We start from the raw sequence: 26,323 nt of genomic DNA on the forward strand, positions 1-26,323 counted from the left end.
GTAAATTATTGTTTCTCTTTTTCTCAAGTCCATAGGATAGAGTAGTCTGACAGTTATGGTTCCACTGACTCCCTCGGCTACCTGATAAGCATTGTGTTCTCACTTAATCACTGCCTAAAGGACACAGTGTCCCTCTAGCAGGAGAATGCGGGTAACATGCTGCAATTGGTGTTGAGTGGCCTCCTAATCACTCCTCACCACCTGACATGCTGTTTGCATTGTTATAGGGTATTTGGGGTATATTTGAAAAGAACTGCAGTAAAACATCATAAAACAAGTAACTGGCAGTGTTAACATAAACAGAAACAGCTAAATAAACAATCTACTAATAAAAATGCAACCATATAATGGCAGATTGCATGCTGGGAACCTAAGAGCCAGCATAATATTGTGGACAATACACTTTTCCAACTTCCTTTGTACACTGCCTCTTGCAAATACAAATAAACTTAAAAAACTATTTTTAGACAAGTTTTAACATCCCTGCTCATAATCCCATAGAGGGGTATCAATTTAAACATGCAGTGAAGTTATTTTCTGAAATTATATACAATGCCAGTAACTCGATACAGTATAATGGTTTACTCAACCTGAATTTACCATCCAGTAGAGTTTAACGACATACTTCCCATAGGCATTATAGAGGGGCATGTGACCCTTCACAGCTTTACAGAGGGATTAAATGTGTACCCAGGTTCTCCAACTGGCAATTTGACTGCTGGAAACTGCTCTTCTGTGTTACAGACTTTCCACACAATGTAGATCTCAATGGCCCATCGCATTAAAGAGTCATGCAGAGTGAAGGAGTGACCAAGGAGTGACCCAGTGAAAGTTAATGCCAACCAAGCTGATCACTCTTTGTTCTGATCAATAATGCAGATGATCTGAAATTATTTATAGACTCACTCCACTTGACAGTAAATGCTCATTTGGTGAGGGGAGGTCAAAGGTAGCTTCATTTTCCACCACAACAGGAGTTTGTTTTAAAGGACATGGACATGACATGATACATATATATGATATATACATTTAATTTATATACATATATGCATTCCAATGTTTATATATATAGGAGCACCAATTCCTGTTCCTGAAGATCTAACTGAACAATCATTTTTGAAATAATTTAAATTTGCGCCCAGTTGTGCATGCTAAGTCAATTATAAATATTAAATATTAGGGAAATAAAACAAATAGTTCCGTAACTAAATTCTGATTTGGATGGGCCATGCACGAAGCCGTTGTAAAATTATAATAAACAGCACCTGTGACCGCACATTTTACATTAATGCGCTAATTTGCTACATTGCTTGGCTACACTAAACAGCCTACAGTTAGGCTAATGAGCTATATTACTTGTCGGAAGAAATGTTTATTTTGATTATTAATGTAAATACATTTAAATATGTATAGGCCTTTATCAGAGAAGGGTCTGGCTGCAGACTGTGGGCGATTGGAGCTCCACTCTCAAACAGGAAATACGTCACCTCCTGCGCTCGGTCGCAGTCATAGACAGTATAAGGCCGCAGTAGAGGTGACGTATATATGCGCTCCGGCGCAGTGGAGGTGACGTATTTCCGCTTTTGAATGGAGCTCCACTCGCAGTCTGCAGCCAGCCCCTATTGGAGAATCACAGTGCTCGTGTCGTCACTTCCAATGGCGGATAGTAGCGTAAAGCGACTTCCGGTTTAGTCTGTAGCAATGGCGGCGAGCACACCGAGGAATTGTTGTTGCGTTCCTAAATGTTCTAATAGTTCAACTAAACAGCCGTATCTCAGTTTCCATTCTTTTCCAACCGATGAAAAAGCGAAGTAAATGTGGATTCATGCTATTCGGCGGGATGAAGGCAAAAGTTTTGCAGTTTTAAAAGGGAGTACGTATGTGTGCGGGAAACACCAATATAACTGTATTTTACACGTTTCCCCCATATTAAAAATATATTGAAATAAATAAACTGATAAACATTGTATAATTTGTTTACTAAAACACTAATATTTCTAAACATAACTAATATTAGCATTATATTAATTCATTTTCTCTAATAGCATAATTTCACATACCTACAGCTGCTTTGAAACAATCAGCTGTTGTGAAAAGTGCTATACAGATAAATTTGTCTTGACTCATAAGATTGTAGTATATACCTCCATTATTAAGAAACAAAATAAAGCAATACACTTTTAGATCAATTGGAATTACAGCCTGAAAGCAAATTACAAAGACAAATCAGAGTCCCCATGAATGCAAAGATGGAGCGGAGACGAGAAGTAATATCAAGGATGAAAATAAGGATAGAGTGAAAGAAAATATATGAGATGGAGAGATCAATAATATATAAGTTTAAGATCCTAAAATTTGACACAGATGGGATCTTCTTAAAGAAGTAATTATATATTATTAAATGATGACAATTCTTTCTGTTTGACAGAAATGTAATAAGCAATGATACTAACCTACAAAGGTAAAACACAAAATCTCATTAGAGAAACAGGTCTCTAATGATTTGTCCAGTGACAGTCAAGTTTGTCTCTTATTCTGAAATTCAGAGACACTGTTGTGTGAAAATGCATTAACAACAAAATCCACATCAAAATATTCCAAGCCATTATTCTCCATTTCAATGTTAGTTCATGAGTATGGCCTTTGTATTAGCAAAGGGTATTTATATTTTCACCAGTGAAACTATATGTGTAAAGTAATTTAGGGAAAACAGAAGCACGCGTCCTGCAACAGTGCGGTGCGGGACACGTTTTGATTGCTGAGCGCAGATGCGGGCGGGCGGGATGACAAAATCTTACCGGAGTGGGACTTAAAAATTAAGGGCTTTTGCGATCTGGAGCGGGACAAAACGTGAAAATGCAGGCGGGAGCAGGACAAAATATTACATATTTATTTTGCGGGAGATGGACAGAATCTCACTGGAGCGTGTCTGAAAAATCCATCCGGCACAGTCCTCTGATTTATAATTCAGGTCCTGAACTTCAAGCACCCGCAGTGCGACTTTGGGGAGCTGATGTGGAGGGAGATATTTGATAAGAGGGAGCCTGTGATACATTAACAGCAGCCACGTGATCACCGCACACTGCAGGCTTCAATACATTGCACAAAAATATCTCTTATTACCGTACTCGCTCACGTAACATCTCGGACTCTCTGGATTGTAGCAGCCGCTTCTTGAGAGTGTCTTATGGCCAATGACAAAAATAGAAAAACGCTACACATTTCCTACTGTTTTGTGATTGGTTGGGCATTCTATAGCCCACCCTCAATGTTTGCAACACAAAGCCCGCCCCATATTGCTTTTTAACAATTCAGAAATTGGGATTTTATTTTTTTATTATTTGATTTAAACTGTTTCCCAAATGTTTGATTGGGTGGGCAAGACTCAAGTTTGGGTGGACTCAGCCCACTCCTACCCATGCCTACATCCGGCCAGCATAAAAGTAATCCATACAACTCCAATAGTAAAATCCATATTGATAGGTGTGGGTGAGAAACAGATCCATATTTAAGTAATTTTTTACTATAAACCTCAACTTTCACTTTCATATTCTTCTTATGTTTTTGGCAATTCACATTATTCGTGCATATCGCCTCAACTACTATTGATCTGTTCTTCAGGGTAGGGTTGCACCAGCTGCGCTTCAGTTCTCACGTAAGTTAGGATGTAAAGCTCACACTAAGGGCTTAGAAACTACTAGTTTGTTTGTAACTAAGTCAGTGCTTAATTCGGTTGCACCAGCTGTTCTTAAGGCAGAACTTAACTAGTAGGTCGTAAGCTTTCCGTAAAGTGATGCATAGTCGCACAGAATGACGTATTTTTTGTAATCCAATCAGCAGCCTTCAACTTTTGTAAACAGGAACCGCGCGCATCATTTCAAGCTGCTGCCTTGCATGAACCGTCAAAATAAAGACGTACAATCTAAAAAGTTATATATCGATATCAAATCAGTTATCCGCAGTATTCCCTCTCTTTTAAACCACAAACGAGCATATATGTCCACATCATCATAAATATCCAAAGGATGATGTCTGTCTCGTAAAACTCATCAAAGAATTGGCGGTTCATTATCATTCATCACTGCCATCTCATTCCATCCATTTGTTAATCACGGGCTAAGGCTGCCGTAAATATTTAGTTTATACGTAGGTAAGTTTAATGGTGCAACGCTCAAATATTTAGTGCGTAAATTGTGACTTAGTGCCCATTTACGCACAGCTTGTGCAACCGGCCCCAGAAGAATACACACCTTGTTATCCTTAGAGGCTTTAGCGGCATCCCATTTCTCTGCATGAACTTTCAGTCCACTCTGTCCAGAAAGAGAAGCAACTCTTTATAAAAAAAAAAAATTGGCTTTCCAGGGCCTTTTGATGCACTGACCAGTGGTGAGGATGCTCTTAAAACAGCGTGATTTAAAAGTATGTGTGTTTGCCATTAAATGTAAACACTGCCATTTCACAGTGCTTGTAAGGTGTTTTGAGGCGAATGTGCACGTGCATAGTGAATTGTATTTTCTTTCTTACATTTATTTATCCATCTACATTGGATTTTACCCTTTGTCTTAAAAATTCTGAAATTTAAAACAAATTTTGTGAATACAACTGTAGTCAAATTCAAAACTCAAAATATTCAGTAGCACATATTCAGTCTACAAATGTTTCAGTAAAAACAACAATAATTTCTAGAGAAAACATTTAAGCTACTGTAGATATTTATTTTCAATGCCACAAGTTTATATGATTGAATCTTTAGTCAATCCTTCCTTTTTGGGGGGAGATTGTCCTTGCGAAGAAGAGACGAGGCTGGACGAGGATGCTTTTTTCTTGGGTGACTTCGCCATTGCAGTTGAATGTAGTTCTAATCTAAAAGTTCATACTTTAAAGGCACACTTGGCTGATTAAAGAAGGGAAGATAATAATGACTAAGAAACGCTGCCCAGAGACTGAGGCAGTGTGGAAAGTTTGCCATGTTGCTAGGCGACATGATCTTTTGGGATTACGACAGCTCGAGCGCAGGGCTACTGCCAGGTCTCGCGCCAATGAACTCCTTCAATAAACTTTTGAGTTTATCCACTGCATTTTACATGTCCATAAAACGACAGCAGCTTGCTGCTTCCTGAGAAAAAGAAACAAAACAAAAACTGGAAGCTTGTGATTATGATACCTCGGTTCTATATCTTTTCTCTGTCATAAAAAAACTCCAGGCCCCCAACTTCTCTTAAAATCTATTGAGAAAAAAATGTGTGCTAACACCCTTGACTTGTTATTTAAATGACATAACTAAAGCTGTGAACACATACAGATACATAAAACAATTTACCGTATTCAGGTTGGCCTATTTGTGGGAGCACATCGCACTACTCCATAGACCACATTTTTTATGTGAATGAAAACGAGGCTGAGAGGGACAAATTTACAGTCTCTTCAATGTCCTACACTCCTAGATCACATCTAGTTTCCAAAAACTAGTAAAAAAAGAACTTAAATATTGATCTGTTTCTCACCCACACCAATCATATCGCTTCTGAAGAGATGGATTTACCCAGTGCAGTCGTTTGTTTGCTTTTGTGCTGCCTTTTTTTAATCTTCAAAGTTCTTGCCACCATTCACTTGCATTGTCTGGAACTACAGAGCTGAAAGATTCTTCTAAATATCTTTGTCTTCAGCAGATGAAAGAAAGTCATACACATCTGGGATGGCATAAGGTAGAGGAAACAATGAGAGAATTTTCATTTTTGGGTGAACTATTCCTTTTGCATTGCCAAATTTCTTTAAAGGTGCACTCAGTAGATCTTTGTTCGTGTCATCTTGGATTTACAGTAACACCTAGTGGTGTGGAGGCTGCATCATTCAAAATCAATAGTTTTCAGTTACAGATGCCACTGTAGAAATTCACTATTCACAATCATCCATGATTAATTTAATCCAAGAGTGAAAGTGTCCAATAACAAGACGGTTACTGAGATTAAGAGAGTAGTGTTCAGATGGTCATGTGATTCTAAAATGGCAGCCCCCATGAGGGCTCCCCTGCACCATGTAGAATAAATAGCTTTGATAAGGTTACTGATAGGACTAGAGTCCTCATCTCATGTGAGTGCTAATGATTTTATAAATATGTTTCAAAATGACAATTCATTTCTTTAAAAAACAATTAATGGAGAAACATTACTGAGTGCACCTTTAATCATAATTAAACCTTTGTTAGACTTTTAAATTCTCTCACATATCCACAAGTTCACACACAGACATAGAATAGTCCCTTAACAACTTTAGGTTTAAAATTGTATTAATCACTGATAAGTCAACAAATTTTTGTAAACTTGACAATTTCCAGCATATTGACAATGAAATAAGATTATATTTGCATCAAGTTAATTGTAGAATACAGGCATGGGCAGATCATATGTTCAGATCCCTTATTTAGAACCATTAAAAAAAAATCTAAATCAAAATGTTTGAATGTTAACATGTACATGAGCCTGAGGAAACCTAATACCATCTTACTCTCTGAGAACCACATATGCATTTGAATGCTCATGACTCTTACAGACCTTCTAAAAGAGGAAAACTGATAGGCTTGTGTTTTTGATATTCTTCTCTTTATAACGTACTTTTGTGATAAAAGCTTCAAAATTGACAATAGAGGGAGCTTCCTTCCTAACATGCATTTACTAAATGCTCTGGAAATATGCACTAATTTGCTATAGTGACATCACAAGAACTTCTTTCCTGCTTAATTTAGGGTGGATACTCCCAAAAACAGAATCAAATATCTTAATCCGAGTACATTAAAACGGCTCACCTTCTGTGAAGACACTAGTTTAATTTCAGCTTTGCATAGAGAACTTTTACTGGCATTTGTCTATACCTATAACACCCATTATGGTTCATTTAGTATAAGCAATATTACAAAATGCAAGAATGCAAGCTACCTGCTCGATACTAAAAAACACCTCACTACATACAGCTTTATGAGACTATTGGTATTTTTTTCTTTATGGTAGGTTTTCCGCATTTGTCCTTTGACAGTGACTTCTCCCATTTTGGAGCACAAACTGACAAGAGTCTGCCTCTTCCTATGTGTCTGTGGCATCTTTTGTGGGTTTTAGATTAAGATGCATAGGATGGTTTTGTGGGTTGGGGGGATTTATTGGGCTTGGTCCCTGGACTTCTGCCTCCTATCCACGGCGGGTGATGGAACAGACAATTGCATCCACGCTAGCAGCAGCCTGACTTGCTCTCAGCAGGCAATGTTTGTTGGTCCAGTTTAATCCTGTCACCATTGCTATCCTCATATGGAAGGACTTTATAATTCAGAAGGATGTTCTCCACCAAGAATCGTGCAGCATCATCGATGTTTATGTTTTCCTGTAGTGAACAGACAAAAATGTTAATGAAATTACATTAAAATGATATGACCATCACATGCATTATGAGCCAGTATTTCCCACAGAATTTTGGCTTTGCAATGGGGCAAGCATATTTGAATGTTTTTGTATACACACACACACACACACACACACATATACATATATATATATACATAAAACTTATTGCAACAAAAGTCTTTTGTGAATGTGTCTCTTAAATGCATGTTGTCATACACTATATACATCTAGTAAGTGAGTCTGATGTTAATTCTTAAGCCACTCGTAATTGATTGATTCAAACCGATAACTCTTGAGTTTGAGTCTTTTTGACTGATTTATTAAAAGAACTGGCTCATAAGGATCGCTGTATTAAATAGGAGGATAAATTGATGAAAAGATATGTAAGCAGCTGGATGAATAAAAGGTCAATAGATGAATTACACAAACTCATATGTTTAACATGTCTTTTAGAAGCCATCATTCTAGAACGTTAAGATAAATTATAGAACTCTCAATAAACATAACCTGTAAAGCAAAATTGATGGTGTGTGATGAAGCTTAGCTTTTAAGAGGTACTTCAAGATGATGCTAGATTAATACCACCCACCTACACTACATCTCTCTCTTCTCATCACTCTTCGTAGACAATTTACTCTCTTTCATTTACATACCTCCATCCCTAAGCAATTTGTGAGTTAAAATTGAGACAGTGTGAATGTGACTGACTTCAGTGAATTTAGGAAAAACAAATAGGCTAAACAAAAGCCAACCATCCATATTTGTCATTCACTCTGAGTACTGAGCACAATACAGGTGGCACAGACATGCTGTGAGACAATTACTGTTCTGTGATTACAATGTCCAGTCCAGCAAGGGCATTTCAAGAGGAAAGGGAAACAAACATATAAAAAATACATATGCTTGGGTAACTGATTTCATCATTGTGCTGCTCTCTATTTGTTAAGCAATGGTCTGCATGGGTGTGATGACACGCACCAAGTCATTTTTCCCCATTGTAAAAATTTTACCTCTAAAGAAATACACAGTATTTTTAAACAACATCTGTAAAATCATGTACACTTGCAGGAAATGCAGACTCCAGACAAATCAGCAATCTAATAAATGTTGTTTCATTTCACATGGAGCTGGAATGCTTCATGTGTCCTGCCATGCTGAGATCACATGACCAGACAAATAAAGCACAACAGCCTGGTTCCAGAAGTAAAAATACCATTCACTTTCTCCATAGGGGAATAGATATTTAATGATAACCTATAAACCTTTAAAGACAGACCTAACGTGAGCGCCGAGGTTGTCAATGGAAGGTATACGCTTCTATAAAAGCCATCAGTCTGTGTTAATTTGCCTTAAATTTTTGGAAATTCATATACATACATACATGAAAATCCCTATGGGAAGAAAAATTAATGGGAAAAAATACTTCCAGAACCAAGATGGCTGAAAAAGTGGGAGGGCACAGTTGTAGTCTAGACAACTTATTTTATCTTCGTAACCCTCTAACATCAGACACTTAACTCATGGATTAAATAAATCAAGGTTGACAACAAATAAGCCATTTCTAAAAAGACACTTTTGCTTTTGGGTGATGCTACATCCACATATTGGATTCATTATAAAGTCACAGCTGACTGCCATATCAGCCCTTACAAGTTACTTAAGAAGTTACTCAATATACTGGGCCCACAAACGTCTTATGTTAGAGTACATTGGAAGACGGATGAATGCATTTTTATGTTATTTTCCTTGAATAAGCTCTATTTTGTAAAAATGATTTCATAATTTTTAAGCTTGTTAAAAGAATCGAGAGACTGTGTCAAGGCATGGCTTTCAGAAAATGTTCTGTGTCCTTGCTTGTTTTGGAAGGAAGTGGTTTATTGTAACCACATCTCTTTGAACTCCTGAAACAGTGGTTGATTTCATTGCCATTTAAAGAGCTCTCCATTGGGCATCGAGAAACTTGTTTGAACTGTACCCATAGAAATGCTATGACATTATTATGGTAATCGATTATAACTACAGAGCTCACAGAAGCCCTGTGGGATTTTAGTCTGCCCACATACGGCCATTCATGGTGATTGCTGAAAACATAAATGGGAATTTTCTGGAAACTCTTTAGGCAATTTCTCTTCAGTGGTTCAGAATAGGAAGGTTAAGCACATAGAAAACAAAATACACATAAGGCCTCCTGAGAGGGGAGAGTAGAAAGAGAAAGACAAAGAAAAAGGAGGGACAGTCTCCTTGGACAAGTCAGCACAGAGGCTTGATTGAACACCAGGAGGTCCTGATAGATAGAGCCGAAACATTCAGCATACGCACACATGTACGACAGGTGCCAGAGCTCCCTGCCAGACATCTGTGTGCTTGAGTCCCTAATGGAGAGATCTATTTCAGAAACATGTGCTTATGCAGACTGAGTGATGAGACACCTTGTGTTAAACAGTTAAGGCCAGACACCACTGCAGACAGAAACTGAACAAAATTGCACTTCTTAAATAGCAAGAAATATTCAACATATCAAAGGATAAACGTGTTTCTTAAAAGTGCATTTTAAGGGGTGCAGTTTCACAGGGTGTTAAATCACACAATCTTCTAGACATTTTATTACCCAGAAATAACAGACATTTCCTCCTTTTCCTACCAGTTCCAATTTTTCTTCTCTTCCTCAGACGATTTCTCTATAGCCACAAGTATGCTTTCAACATCTTAAAGGGATAGTTCACCCCAAAATGAAAATTCTGTCATTCATCATTTACTCACCCTCATGTCATTCCAAAACTCTATCGCTTGGCAGAATGAAAGCCTCAATCCCCATTCACGTTTATTATGGGAAAAAGATTCAATGAAAGTGCTTGGTGACTGATGCTATCATCTCCTTTTGTGTTCCATGGAAGAGAGTCATATGGGTTTTGGACAAATAAAAAAAAATTGGGTGAAGTATCCCTTTAAAGTATTGATCCAACATTCCTCAGATGTATCCAAAGAAATATATGAGAGAGAGTGCTGATGCCAGAATATAAACACATATTTCTGTATCTTTATTCATGCAGTGTTTCTAACCTTCAGCTCATACTGTGAAATTGTTGACTATGTATCTTGGTAAGGGCTGATAGCAATTTGTAATAAAAACCAGTCAAAGTCAGCATGCTGCAGACCTTGCCTTCAATCAAAAAACAACATGACTTCATTGATGTATGTATTCCTCTAGAAAATAGCAGTAATCCCCAATGTTTTAAACAGAAGTTGAGAGTGCTCATGTTAAAGCCATTTCACATTGCTCAAATGTTAATTATTAATGTTCTAATTGAAACATATGAACAAAATATGATACTCATTTTTGTCAGATGTGCCAAACATTGTGCTACTCTCAACATTCCATTACTGTCATGTGTTTTTAGTTCAAAGTTAAGTTTCTCCTCGAAAATCCCATTCACCATATTTCACCATATTTGACATACGTCTGGTGATCCAGGCATGAGGAATGGCTAATGTTCTTAAGACTGCCACAGTGGCACTATTTTGGCCTTAATACCATGAAAAATGTCAGCCACCATAAATATTTGATCTAATATGGCAGCTTTCATGGTCGTCAGAGCTGATTAGGGAAGAGTGGTGTAGTACGAAGCCTCTATTCTTAGCAAAACTGCCTCATGACAACTTCTCTTTCAGTTTTACCAAGCAAAACCAAACATTTAAAGGTGCACTATGTAATATATCCCTTATTAAAAAAGTTTTACACAAAGAAATTAAAGCAGTATTATTTTATTTTTTTATCTGTTTAAAGGTGCAGAATTTTTTTTTGCTACTGTGTGAATGGCTTGTAACAGCAACCTATAAAATTAACCCTTCCCAGACTTCCTAGGTTGCCTTTTAAAGCCTATAGACTGATTTTAATAAGGATCAGTCGCTTTTGCCGGGAAAATCCAAATTATGTGACGTTTATGCGAGCTCCCGAGAGCCTTGCCTCAGTAATAGCTTCTCTTCCGCTATTCAAGAGCGACAACAAACTGCAACACTAGGTAAGATTATCTTAGAGATGGAATCCAACAAATGTACAGCTCCCAGCACAACACCGACTCCTACAAAAAAGTAAGCCAAAAAAAACAACAACAAAAAAACGTTTATCTACTGAATCCCATCTGGCTAAGTGGGAACGTGATCGTGGTCATGCAAAAACTAGAATAAACATCGGCAGGGCATTTGATTCCTGGAGGACCTTTGTTCGGTTTTGGGGATCAAAACCGACCCTGAATTGGCATTCTTCTTATTGGACAGGTAAACTTACATAACTGCAAAGCATGTGAAATATAGTGGCATAAGGATTGATCTGTGTAATTTTAGCTAAACTACAATAACACATGAAATGTATTCTAGACAATGTTCAAGAAAATGCAAAAAGACCCATTCATTAGTGTAACGTAACTTGGTTATACATAAAATATACACATTCTATTATTATAAAACAATAGCGCATCGGTATATCAAAATGACGTTGTATAGAAGCACAACAATATTGAATTTTGTCAACATATTTATAATGTACATTCTATTTTATAAACAGCTACAGTCATAATCTACCAAAACAGCTATTGATAAAGCTGGCAAGCTAGCTAACACAGTCATAGGCTATCGGATAAATGCAGTCAATGTATCATGCAAAGAAAAGTGATTACTTCAAACTACAGACTTGCATAGTCAGACCTATATCCACACTTTGTTTTAGCCCTGCTCCATCACTGGAGAGTCAAATATAATATAGTCTCAACGATTGTAGTAAAACAATCATAACTGTGTGATCATTTCAGTCATTTAAAGTAGCTTAATAAAAGTGCTTTTATTTTAACTGCAGCAGGTCACTTAAAGGGGGCTGACACCACCAGGTGAAAACTATTTTTTTTTCTTCTTGTTAACCCCCCATTATTAAATAATTTTAAGACCACTAAAATATCAGCCAGGTTACTTAAATAAAAAATTACTTAGTACACCTTTAAAGTCGGCATTAAATGAAAATGCGTAACGCTTCGGATGCCTCTGGAGTTTATTTATATTTTTGAATGCAGTTATCTTGGGATGCACAGCATGAGTGCTTTTTTCCCCCCTTTATATTTACTGTATTGTGATTCAAAAAGTAAAAATATGGTTATCTTCGTAACCTCTTCGTAAGAAAAGACCGCAATGAACTCATACGTTTATGTTGTCAGTTTGATCATAAATGTGTTGGGATTGCTGCTCAATTTCACCGATAACTGGCTCTGACTCAAACACGGTGGTAGTGGGTGTGTGTCTACTGCAAACTCGCATTCAGATCTGCCTCTGTTCCACAGTGCAAAGGCCACATTTTCACAATCCATTAACAACCATTGGATAAACTCAAATCCCCGCCCTACATTTTTGTTTCTTGTTCGATAAGCTGTTTCACTCACAAAATGGAAGTCGTTCGCAACTTCATTTCATGGCGACTTTAAGTAAACATGAATAGCATGGCCACATTACCTTAGCTGATGTTTCAAACCAACCCAAAAATCCAGCCTCCTTGCAGAAGTTGTCCATAAGGGAAGAATTGTTGGATCCATCTTTCTTCTGGTCACATTTATTGGCCAGAAGTACTGAAGGGATAGGATTACCATTGGCCAGTTTCAGCTTGCTGTCCAGATCGTGCTTCCACTTTGAAACAGCCTCAAACGTAGAGCCTCGAGTAATGTCAAAAACAACAAATGCACCCACTGCTTCCTTATAGTAAACTCTGGTCATGTTCCCAAACCGTTCTTGACCTAAACATGAGACAAACAACAAATAAAATTTATTTGGCATCACACAGGAGTCAAAATATAAAGACAAACACAGATATATTTATTCCAATGAATAACAAATAATTATTTAAGTAATCAACAATTAATAGTAATTCAACAAATTGATATTTTATACATATTTATGTAAAAGCTAGTTTTGCTCCACGTTCCAAAAGTGCTCATATTTTGTATAACAGCATTGGGATGCTTCACAGTTTTTATCACTTCACTTGTCTGTGTTCATGGCATTTCAGACAAGCAACCAAAACCAAAAAAAAGCATTTGCTTCATTTGGAACTATTTTGTTTGCAGAGCAAAAGTGGCCAAAAGAAAGAACTGACCATATTGCCTCTAAAATGTCGGTTCATCAAATTGCTTTTCCTCATCAAATTTATTGGGCAGCGCCATGATGATTCTGATGGCCTTTGGACTGTTTTCTGGTTCTAGTCCTCATAAGAAGCAATGTAAAAACTATTGAAACGAGCGATCCAAACAACAACCATTTTAAGTGTTAATTGGAGTAAAAATTAGTTCAGGCTCAACTTGAGCAGTTGTTGACTGCCATAACAACTCAAAGTAGATGGTATCATGTAATTCAGCTTAAGCCAATTCAAAATATTACTTTTAAATGGCATTACTTTGTTATGATTTTGTGAATGATGAATACAAACTAGTTGATGTTACAAGATTGTAATGTGTTATGAATAAAACAGTTTTTCAGAAAGACCAATGTTTTGTCACAGTCATCATTGTCTTATTGACATTATCGTAAATTTATATTCCATAATTAAATCTTTTCCCCACTAGCTGTATCAGTTAGAAAACAATGACTGCTATGGAAATTGTTTCATGCTATTCTGAGATCTATAAATCTCCACTTTTGACAAGTACCAACCAGTAGGTGGCGATATGTAGGAAGAATGCGGATCGCTAAAAAAAACTTTAAAAAAAGAAGCAGAATGAAGAAGTGGAAGAGATAGTGGAGATTTATAGTTAAAAATGACTTCAATATTGATCTGTTTCTAACCCACACCTACCATATCACTTCTAAAGACATGTATTTAACCACTGGAATCATGTGGATTACTTTTATGCTAACTTTATTTGATTTTTTGAGATTCAAAGTTCTGGCTACCATTCACTTGCATTGTATGGACCTACAGAGCTGAAATATTCTTCTAAAAAATCTTAATTAGTGTTCTGCAGAATAAAGTCATATATATTTGGGATGGCATTATGGTGAGTAAATTATGAGATAATTTTCATTTTTGGTTGAACCTTTAAATCTGTAATGCTATTAACCTGAATTAGAAAAACAAAATTTGAGCTATTATTTGATGTATTTGACAAAATCCCAGCTCCATGCTTTGTCATTTCTCAAAACTATAGATCATTATCTTTTAATAAACAATGAACGTATGTGATTTTTAAAATGAGCTTTCCATTTGCTCCATTCTAGCTGAAACAGATTTTGGCCCAGCATTGCAATACTGCACTCATTAGTGTTCCAGCCCAAAGAGCAGAAAGTCTGTGGGAGTGTGGACAAGCATACTCAGTTCATCTTGCCTGAGGAGGGATAAACCCAGCACTGCTCAAAATGTACGAAAGCAAGATGAACAGAAAAAAGGAAAAGTGGAGCAAAAGATTCACCCAGCGGTAGTTGCTAATAACACATCAAAGAACTGTCTCAATACACACACACACACACACACCCAAGCACACACACATCAACACATTAACACACATCCCTCTCACCAAAATTCACCACACAGACTTGTTCTTTGCTTTTTGTCATTACATTACCTGTGTTGATTTGTAAAAATGAAAGAATACTGCACCTCATCTGAATTTTTCTAAATTATTTAAGTGAACATGACATATGTACAAAGCAGAAGATTAAGGAAAGCAGTTGCGACGATGAGATGAAGTAAAAATGACAAACTGGAGAAAATGAGTTGAAAAGAAGAAAAGAAACCGCTTGTGGCATTCATTCTGTCTTGTTTGAAAAAAAAAAAAAAAACGGTGCATGACCTCCTTTTTGATTCACCACTCTGATGCAATAATACAAAGAAATGGTGAGGAGAGAAAAAGGGTGAGGCAAGCAATGGCCAATTAAAAAGAAAATGAAAAAAAAACAAAACAGTGAATTTGCACTGGGAACTGGGATTTTTTTTAGCAGTAAGGTAAAAACTTACTCAAGAGTTGTGAACATCAAGCCACCTATGCACCCATATACCCTTCAGCATCACAATGCTGACTTGTGCCAGGCAGTGTACTAATTCCCAGCGGAATGAAAGGACAACTTCAGTGGATTCAGTGCTGTTTCAGGAGTCTAATACACTTGTGTAGATGCAGTAGTTAAGCCAGAGCCAAAGTCACTCTCTCAGATCAGATTTCAGACAGAAGAAGACTGTGATCACAGGCCTGTCTGAAATGCCTGACATTTCTTTGTTCTTATCTGTCTTCATAGTGTGAGCAAGGCATCGGAAGTGTAGTGAGGCAATGTGTGTGTCTGAGATCTACTCATCTTTTACTCCTAGCCAAGAGGCTGAGGGATATTGAACATTTTCCAGCCTGAAAATGTTTTTGTTTTTCTGCGTGAACTGAGCTAAATAAGCACATTTTATGATACCATTCTTGTCAGATTTTACTGCTGATTTGAAATATGTTCTTTGATCGTAATCTTGACCAACCGTTTTGGAGATTTCTGTCTTTCCTCATTCAAGTTGATTGGAGCTGTACTTTCATGCGACTTGTTCATATCAGACAATAGCTGCCCAGCCTGTCCGGAAGCGCTCCATAGATGCCCACCGAGAGGACTGACTTGCCTTTAAAGTGAACAGGCTCAGATGGACCTGAAACCAGGACAGTTATACAGGGCTTCTTTACCTATTAGTTAACAAGTTGTTCTGGAAATCCACCGTCCAGTGTTCGAATTGAGTCTGAGGTCTTGGGAGGTCCCCTTATACCAACCACCCCCAGTGACGGGAATGTCTTTTTTTTGTTTATTTAATTTTAACACGGGACTGTCTACTCCACTTAAACAAAATAATTACGTCTGACATACACACGACTCCCCAAGAATCGCTATGGGAAATCTGGGAATCCCAACCAAAAATGTAAGAATAATTACATATATTGATAAACATTTGTCATGTTGATATTTTAATGAAGATTAAGACAAAAGTAAGATGTTAGGCTCAATAATAGACACATGTTTAGAAATTGTAGTCACATAGTGTATGGAAGAGCTATAAGTAAGATTTAGCTCGCTCTAAATTGTTGTCAGTTCAATAGAATTTATAACGTTTTCTGTTATCACAAACTTAATTAAATCTTGATATTACTGAGAGGTGAAAATCAGTATTCACTTTGCCAGTGTCACTCAGTCACCGTCTGTACTTTCCTTTAGAAAACAGCACACTGGACACTTGGAACAGATAATTTCCAATGTTGGGTTGTGTCACGGCAAAAATTTCGAATCTAGTTTTATGTTTGTAGTATTCTAGTTTTTTGATGAAACACCAGGGGACCCCCCCAAGTTACAATATTTTGATCTTATTTGGGGTCCCTTAACGGCTATGGGGGGTCCGGGACCCCCAAATCCCCCTTAATTTGAACAGTGCCACGTCTAGTCATTATTGAAAATTATCCCTACAAAGCATGTTTAAAATTAATTCCATACATAGGATTGCAATGAATAGACTTCTAATATATAGACTTAAGAAGTCTATATAATATCTGTTTACCAGTTATTAGCACTGAATCTTGGAGCACATTTCACCCCTAACGGTCTCACTATATTCACTTACTCAGCTAGCTACGCACTTCACATGCCAAAAGCTCCTTAGGTCTCTCAGCAGCTAATTGCTCTTGATTGCTGGTCTAAATGTAGACCATTTAACCTTAGGTGAACACACAGGGGGGCTGACACACAAACTTGGCTACCAGTCCATTTTGGGCACACAGCCCTGAAAAAAATCTTTATAAAGCTTGCTCTGACGAATTAAAGATAGCAGGTACCCAGAGACCCTGTGTTAATCTCATCAAAGAAATAACTGATGAAGGTTTTATATAATATAATAATAGTGAAACAAAAAAGACGCATCATGATGATGATGATTAAATTATTTTAATCAAACAAACTGTTGTTTGTTAAATATGAAACATTGAGAAAACATATATTAACTAAGCACTAAGAATGTTTTAGAAAAAGAAAGGTGAAAAAGTATTGTTTAAAATAATCCAATCACAGTATGTTGGGCATTTGAGATTGAGGCGAGAGAGCTGAACACCGGCAAACTGAACCATGTTATTAGCTCACTTATTTTAAGTATACTAGATTAATCAGCTGTATGTAATAATTTATTAACTTCCTGAAAGTACTTAATACTTCAGTTCATTATACAAATTGTATGCCATTATTTTAGGAATTTTCTTATGTTGTATTTTGTTTATGTTGATAAATCTTTTATGTTTGAACAGTTTGAGTCTGTTACAAGGTAATAATTTTCCACATTACTAACTAAAATATTATTTTTCATTGACTTATATTCCATTTCAGTAAGAGTAAAATGTACTCGAATGACATGATGAAACTAAAATTAAATTACATTTTCATCAAAAGAAAAAACTATGACTAAAACCAAAAACAAGTCAAAATTAACACTGCCGGAGACCAGACTCAAACGGATACATTTATTTACTTGAAGAGCTGGGCCAGCTGTCACAGAGCCAACAGTAAAAATATTAGAACTGCTTTGGTTCCTAGAAACAGCATGATGAGGGCCAGAATCTGGTGCTATTTTAGACATTTTAAATAGTGGACCAATGAGGGGTCAGCACGGTCTAGTGACTGAGTATAAGCAAACCTGTAGTGCTTCACAGAATATCAGCTACTTACTGAAAGAGAAAAGGAGAACTGCAGAGAGGGCAGTGTTAAAGCAGATGCTTAGCACGACATGATAAAGACAATGGAGTAGTAAGCTCTTGTATTAACTGAGAAAAAGCCATAGTATGATGTAATGGTTTCACAATAAATGGTGCTTTCCCTGGTTTGTAAAATTAGAGTGAAATGTGGAAGCAGAGAATTTTTTTTCCAACCAGTTAATCTGGTTGTACAATACAAAGACTACACTGCTAGTACCACTATTTCTGTAATGCTAGTTAATGAATTCTCATTGAACAACAAGCATTTACTAAACTGTCAAACATTCAAAACCTGCTTGAGAATCTCGATTCAAAGAACACAATATATGAGAGTATTGTCTATAAATTGGAAAAATGTCATTCAAATCTCATTACAAAATATCTGAGCACTGCCCTACAATATTGATTTCTAAAAGCAAATCTTCTTTCGGCTGCTCCCATTAGGGGTCGCCACAGTAGACCATCCATGATCTGCATATTTGTCTTGGCACAGGTTTTACAACTGATTCCCTTCCTGACGCAACCCCCAGTGGCTGGGGGACTCTCACTCACCCCTACAGGCCAATTTAGAGTCTCCAATTTACTAAACATGCATGTATTTGAGCAACCGGAGGAAACCCACGTGAACACAGGGAAAACATGCAAACTCCACACAGAAAGTTGAGCCAGGGCTGATTTCTAAAAGCACATCAAATACCCTAAAAAGCTATATATACATGATCAAAAGATAGTGCTTTTCATGTACTTAATAAAAATATTCCACCAAGTTATAGATTGTTGCAAATGCAATGGTTGACAGGTTTAACTATGCAGGGCCACCATAAGACATTTGCATTTTCTTAATTGTTGAAAGACTCAACTTCAGGCTATTTTGGCAGAAAAGCTAAAGTGATGGTTGGATATTGGGTGAATTTTATTTTAGCTCTCTTGTAGCGATGGTCAATAATGTAAGAGCTCTTAACTGTTCATACAGGGAATGAGAAGTTCAGGAGTGGTGTCCTCAAATATTGTGCAGTGGGAGACCTTATTCACTCCACTGGGGAGGCAGTGTCAAGAATCAATCCCCATTTATCACCAATCAATGGTCTTGTCTTTACGTTTCTCAAAAGAATCCATTGGACGTCGACTCACCTGTAGCATGTGTAAATATAGCACAATACAAACAGACAGTTTCACAACAGCAAAGCATTGCCTGAGATAAGCAAAAGCTTTGATTCTATGGCAGAAATTGAGACTGGCATTTAACCATTTTGAGAGGACAATACAGACTAATGATTTACAATAGATATGATTAGCAATACACTGTTGTATTTACAGTAAGTATTGTATTAATGACGAGGAACAGCCATTTCTGATACTTCCTGTACCGAGTCAGATAATGTACTCCAAAGTGTTTTAAAAACTCTGGTAATAACTGGTCATTATTATTACAGTGCTAGACAAGTTATATTTTTGCAAACACATACTGTAACTTTGAGACTATTAAATTAACCCAACTAGAAGCATTTTTTTCTTCTTGACTGTCTTGATACACACATTTACATTTCTTTACACTACATTAAAACAAACCCATGTGTTTTTAATTCCAACTACCAATGTGAATGATTGTGATTCTGAATAAAAGATCACTTAAAAGCTTGAGACAGTGAGAGGAAATGAGATGGTGGCGAAGGGAGACAGGGATACTCTCTCTCAATAGCCATGGCAACATGAAGTTTCTCCTGCATGGCCTTTATCAAGATAACAATCTTGTGGGTGTGTTGCTATAGCAACATTCCAAGCCAGACGAGCCAGCTGTGTTCTTTTTTTTTTTGGTACACCGCGGAACATTAACACACTTCAGACGCTCTGGGCCGCCGTTACATCCCAACCAACAGCACAGCACAGCTAATGAACAGATACAGAGGCTTCATGGAGCAGTGCCAAAGTCTATCTGCAATCATCATAACCAACCACCATACCATAACGTACACATTGAAAAGTATAGCCACAAGATGTAAACATTGTATGTATTAACATGATTTTAGCGTAAAACAAAATGCTTAAAAACCTTATCTGTGTAAAAGTTATATCCAAAACTAGGATTTCAGGGTTTCGTTTCCATGACAACAAAGTTGCAATATTGGATTTAACTTTCCACAGATAAGGTTTCCAAGTGATTTTATCATGCTAAAATTATGTTAACACATACAGTATATTGTTTACATCTTGTGGCTATACTTTTGAAACTGTGTGTATTTTTAAAAAAAAGTCGGGACACACTAAAATGAGTTTTTGTGGAAATCAACAATATGCCACAAATGCTGTTAATTGAGCTTAGCTTGTACTGAACCTGGAATTTTCCTTTAATTGTGGGGAATAGAAAATAAGTGAATGGTGAATTGAGACCAACATGCTGCCAAACATCTCCCTTTGTGTTCCACAGAAGAAGATATTTATGAATATAGGTTTGGAAAAACATGCGGTGGGTAAACTATCCCTTTAACAATTCACTGAGCAATGCTCTAGAACAGTGGTACCCAACACTGTTCCTGGAAGCCCCCCAACACTGCACATTTTGTATATCTCCCTTTTCTGACACACCCAATTCAGGTCTTGGAGTCTCCACTAACAAGCAAGAGACATCCAAAATGTCGTGTTGGGGGGAATCCAGGAACAGGGTTGGGAACCACTGCTCTAGAATGCAAATAGGTGGGTTTTGGCTGGATTTTAAAGGAATAGTTCACCCAAATGTGAAAATTGGTCTCATTATTTACTCACCCTCATGCCATCACAGATGTGTGACTTTCTTTCTTATGCTGAACACAAATTAAGATTTTTAGAAGAAAGTTTCAGCTATGTATGTTCATACAATGCAAGTGAATGGTGATCAGAACTCAGAAACTCAAAAAGGGACATAAAGGCTGCATAAATGTAATACATAAGACACCAGTGGTTAAATCCATATCTTCTGATGCAATATGATAGGTGTGGGTGAGAATAGGTGAATATTTAAGTATTTTTTCAGTAAATCTACATTTTCACATTCAGCCACCTATAGTAAAAAAGACTTAAATTTTGATCTGTTTCTCGCAATCACCTTACAAATCACTTCTGAAGACATGGATTTAACCACTGGGGTCACATGGATTACTTTTATGATGCCTTTCTGTACTTTTTTGACCTCCTGATTTCTGGTCACCATTTACTTGAATTGTGACTACCTACAAAGCTGAAATATTATTTTAAAAATCTTCGTTTGTGTTCAGCAGAAGAAAGAAAGTCACACATCTGGGATGGCATGAGGGTGAGTACAAGATGAGAGAATTTTAATTTTTAGGTGAACTATGGTGGACTATGGAACCCTTTGAGGTGCATAGAAGTAGATTTGTTTTGACACATCTGGCCAAACATTTTCCCACCTGAAAACATAATTATGTATAATTGCCCCCAACCACTTCTTATCAGTGTACCAATTAAATACTCATCAGTCTATCTACTGAAACTTCTCTCTGCATTTCTTACAGTGAACATGCACATCAGTTTGAACGCAGAGTGATTAGATCCTTTTTTAATAGTTTCTAACACACATATCATAAAGCACTATCATCACTCTTGTTTTTAATAATTTTTTAACTTAGATGGCAAGTTAAGACAGTCAGTCAGTCTTGAAGTAATGGGAGGCATTGTAATAAAGGCATAGTGTTCTAACATGTTATCCCAATCCTTGGCACAAGGTTAAGACTTTCTCTGAAGCTCCATGTCTGTAATAAGCATGTCCCTATCAGACTATTTTGGGCCAAGGTGGGCGGGTGAGCCCCTGGCTTCAGTCAGGTTCGGACACATGTGTATTTGCAGAAGGCCTTGATTATAGTCATCCGATTTAGGGTCATTATCATAATCGTTAGTCAGCAAGGGTATGGAAAAACAGCATACTTGATTGGTACCACTGAGCTACCAATTATGTGCCTGATTAACAGGGTTAATTAACAGTGTAGAAGTAAATGGGTAAATGGAGCATACTTTGATCAACTTTATCAAGAAAGATACAGGTCGGGACAGGCTTTGGGAACTCAACCAGGATGTCACAATAAAACAGTTGAATGCCTGCATTATTACATCACATGCTTAAAATTATCAATATTGCTTGGATGTATAATAACTAAACTGAGTATATTCTAGCTGTTCTCCAGAAACATTCACAAATGCGTGCACCCACATACAGACTGAAAGAATGCAACCTGGGTAATTCAGACATCATTGATGTTGTCCTTGCAGCTCAATGTGAAAATCAAGACTGGGGTGAGAGAATGCATGAGTGAGAAATCAAAGGAGAACGAGGGGAAGAGAAAACCTGTTTTAAAGGAACAATGTTGTCTAAATGAAGGCCAGTGAGTTATAAAAACAGTACCAGTCAATTATCCTTATTGGATAAATTCATTTTTAATACTTTACACAAATATATGTATCATGCTATTCAAGCTTTGTATGGGGCACAAGCATATGGCATATAATATATATTTTGAATATAAGCTCATATAAGCTTGTTGATCTATCTCTAACCACTTTCATATAGATGTGTGTTTAACTTCCTGTAAATTAACATGCATTGTTATATTTAAGGCCTGCACTATATATTCATTATTGCATGGACTTTAGACTCAAAATTTCCAAATGCTTTTTGTCAACTGTAATAGGATCTTCAGCACTGGAATTCCCACATTGATTATTTAATAACAAAAAAAAAAAAATTGGAACTTTCTTAAGTAAAAACTCCCAAGAACCATCACTTTCCAAAAAACTAAGCCAGTGATAAGTCTTCGAAATCATTGTCAAAAGATCAGTCATTGATATCAGCCATCTTACAATGTGTTTGTCTTTGTCTCAGACTGTTTTTATCTCTGTATTGTGAGTTCAAGTCACTAAACTGAAGTTGTTCAACTGACATTCATAACAACCTATAAAGGAAATGAGACTACATAGAGCACCATGCCACATCAGAGATAGGGGGCTACATTGTGCAGTTCAGCCTCAAACAATGTGAAAGTACTTGCATCTGCTCATGACAGAATGCAGAGTTTCATTTGTCAAAGATAGATAAGTGGTGCGTTCAGGTGATTATTATGTGTAGGCATTTTGCACATAGATGCACATAAAGAAGGCCAGTCTTACCAAGCCTCATAATTCAATTTCACAGGTTGCTGATGCACACATGACCTTTAAATTAAATTGAAAACATGTCCATTTATGGCCTGGATAGTTGGTAAAGTATATTGAATTAAACATGCCTCCATGGTTCTTTTGTGCTTCAAGAATACTGCAGTGGAAAGACAATTTCTCTTTGGGGAAATATAGGACTACAGATTGCAGTATGAATCTACTTCTGAAGGGCAGAAAATTCTGAAGCAGGAAACATGCATGACATTAAAATGTTTAGGAAAATATTAACAAAGAACAACAGAATGGTATATCCCAGGATTGTAGATTAAAAGTGCTTAAAAAGGGTCATGAGCAGTGCAGACCACCCCCTGTTATAAAGGAGCTGTGTTCTTTTGTCTTCTATTGTGGAATGCCAAGCAATCCGTTAAATGTGGTTTTATAAGCATCCAAAGACAAGGAACTGTACAGTTACACAATTCTCTAACCACACTTTATCAAATGGGAGAAAGTGTGACAGAGGTCCCATAAAAGAAAGAAAGAAGGAAAGAATGAATGAATTACTGAGGCATTCATATAGACTGTTGTTTTACAGCTTGGTGCATATATTACTTAGTTATGCCTTTTATGTCAAGATTTTAATTGATATGTGATTTCACTTTTTCATGAAGGCACATTTTATGGCTGTTTGCACATCACCAAAGATACAGCATATTTACAGTTTCATAACATGAAGCTGAGAGGAGTCAAAGGCTGACTACCAAGGACCGTTCACAAAAGCTCACAAATTTTGTGAGAGTCGAGATGAACAGCATGAAGAAGCATATCTCTCCTCTCCCCTCCCCTCCCTTCTCTTCTGTCTCACAACATGACCTACATTGCGATAGTAATTACTGTATGTGTGATAACAGTAAAGGGGCCGTTCACACCAAACGCTTTTCCGTCCGTCTGCGCTGCTTTTCAATTGTGTTTCTATGTAAAGATGCGGTGGACGCCTTCTGGTATTTTTAGAGCAAGAAAGCATTCGATGTGAACAGCCCCTGACAATCACACGTTTCTGCACTTATGATTTCAATAAAAAATTATGTATGCGCAAAATGTTTCCGAATATTATTCAAAGGTCATAAAAACAGGATTTCCCTTTTCATTTACAGCAGCATTTGGATATGGTTTAAATGCAGATCAATATTTAGTTTCATCATTTTGCAATTTGTCTTGACATCCTTCTTACCTGCGATGTCCCACAGCTGTAACCGCACTAGTGTTTTGCTGTCCCAGTTCATGACTTTGAGCGCAAAATCCACGCCTATGGTCGCTCTATAGTGTTGCGAGAAAAGTTGATGAACGTATCGCTTGATGATGCTCGTCTTTCCAACATCCAATTCCCCGATCACCAAAACTTTAAACAAGTACTCCTTACACTCCGACACGGACCCGCCTGCCATGCTTGCCAGTCAATGCCACTACAAATGTCAGTTATGAGAAAGGAAAGTTTTGGCAACTCTTGAGCAACCACTTCCCCTCTTCTCTCACGGACAGTTTGGAGAAGTGTTTTGAGTTTTGGTAAGAAAGCTTCACGTTTCGTGTGAAAGAGATTATAGCGAAAGCATACAACCCCTCTCCTCCTCCCACCTGTAAGTCATAGGACCCGGAAATATCACGCCTCGATTGAATTACTTTTCTTTCCCCTCGCTCGGGGTTTCGGGTCAAAGAACTCACGCAGATTCACGAGCTGAGGTCTCATGAGCCATGCAGGCGAAATAAGTGAGTTTGGGTTTAATATGTGTAGATCTTGAGAGCGGACTCGACCGCAAAGATTTCTTACCCTCGTATTTTTTTATTTAATATTAAGCTGACAATCGCAGAAGTAAACAAGAAGATTAAATGGAAGTACGATGTTCCTGTTAAGGCTGAGTTGAAATGCATAAACGTGTTTTTTACAGTGAAGTGGGGTCAGAAATTGTTTATGAAATAGCACCTTAAAATCACGTCTTAGTTTAAGTAAATTTTCCCTATTAAAAAAGTTTTAATTTTAAAGAAATTTTTATTTTGAAACATATGTATGACATCTGGGGATGGGCGATACCAATAGTTTTGTGGTGCCCCCCTAGGGAGTTGGTGCCCTACGCAGTCTGTCTGCTTATAGGGAGCGGCGGTACTGTCAATACCAATACGATACCTCTATTAAATTCAATTTTTACAAATTATTTGGATACATTTAGTACCTTTATTATTACTTACATTTTTTATATATTTATGGGCCTAAACAGAAAATTATTAGGCTGCTTTTAAAAATTATTTAAAAAATGTTGAAACTAAACATTGATTTGCATTTAAACCAGTTTAGATGATTATGTATATACATGGTCACCATTGAAATGACTCAATAAACTTGTAGACTCTACATTAAATATGCCATGCACACACACACACACACACACACACACACGTTGTGTTTCCATGTTTTATGGGGACTTTCCATAGACATAATGGTTTTTATACTGTACAAACTTTATATTCTATCCCCTAAACCTAACCCTACTCCTAAACCTAACCCTCACAGAAAACTTTCTGCATTTTTACATTTTCAATAAAACATTGTTTAGTATGATTTATAAGCCGTTTTCCTCATGGGGACCGACAAAATGTCCCCACAAGGTCAAAAATTTCGGGTTTTACTATCCTTATGGGGACATTTGGTCCCCACAAAGTGATAAATACACGCTCACACACACACACACACACACACACACACACACACACACTAGCACATGACTCTTTGTTGTAACTTGATTCTAAATGAGAATGCCCCCAAAGTTGTTGACCGGAGGGCCCCCCCAACGCAAGATGCCGCCCAGGGCACCCTGGTTACCACAAATGTGGTACTAGTCATGGTTAACATAATATTACTATAGTAAATCCATTTCATTCCAATCATTTAAAGATCATTATCAATGTTTAAACATATCTGAATTTAGATAAACCAGTAAAAACGGTCAAACAAGCCAATTATGATACATCACATCTAGGTTAGACATAACTTCTGTCATTACCTCAGGAAAGCACTGCTCTCTCTTTGAA

The 26,323-nt window shown here is 37.1% G+C and overlaps 1 protein-coding gene across 1 annotated transcript; it reads right to left on the minus strand.

The window, feature by feature from the left end:
• Positions 1–4,707: 4,707 nt before the first annotated feature.
• On the minus strand, positions 4,708–24,878 carry LOC127624222 (ras-related protein Rab-32-like). The gene is made up of 3 exons (XM_052098946.1): positions 24,474–24,878; positions 12,882–13,159; positions 4,708–7,368 (listed from the first exon to the last, which is right to left on the minus strand). The coding sequence occupies exons 1-3, from the start codon at positions 24,685–24,687 to the stop codon at positions 7,219–7,221; spliced, it is 642 nt and encodes a 213-aa protein (XP_051954906.1). The 5' UTR covers positions 24,688–24,878; the 3' UTR covers positions 4,708–7,218.
• Positions 24,879–26,323: the final 1,445 nt, after the last annotated feature.

This window comes from Xyrauchen texanus, chromosome 30 (genome assembly GCF_025860055.1).
Source record: "Xyrauchen texanus isolate HMW12.3.18 chromosome 30, RBS_HiC_50CHRs, whole genome shotgun sequence".
Taxonomy (NCBI): Eukaryota; Metazoa; Chordata; class Actinopteri; order Cypriniformes; family Catostomidae; genus Xyrauchen; species Xyrauchen texanus.

Excerpts from the sequence above, each read along its gene's own strand:
- LOC127624222 (XM_052098946.1), bottom strand. The coding sequence starts at position 24,687 with ATGGCAGGCGGGTCCGTGTCGGAGTGTAAGGAGTACTTGTTTAAAGTT. Across the intron at positions 13,160-24,473 it reads ACAGCTGTGGGACATCGCAG|GTCAAGAACGGTTTGGGAAC; the intron begins GTAAGAAGGATG and ends TCTCATGTTTAG. Across the intron at positions 7,369-12,881 it reads GGTTTGAAACATCAGCTAAG|GAAAACATAAACATCGATGA; the intron begins GTAATGTGGCCA and ends TGTTCACTACAG.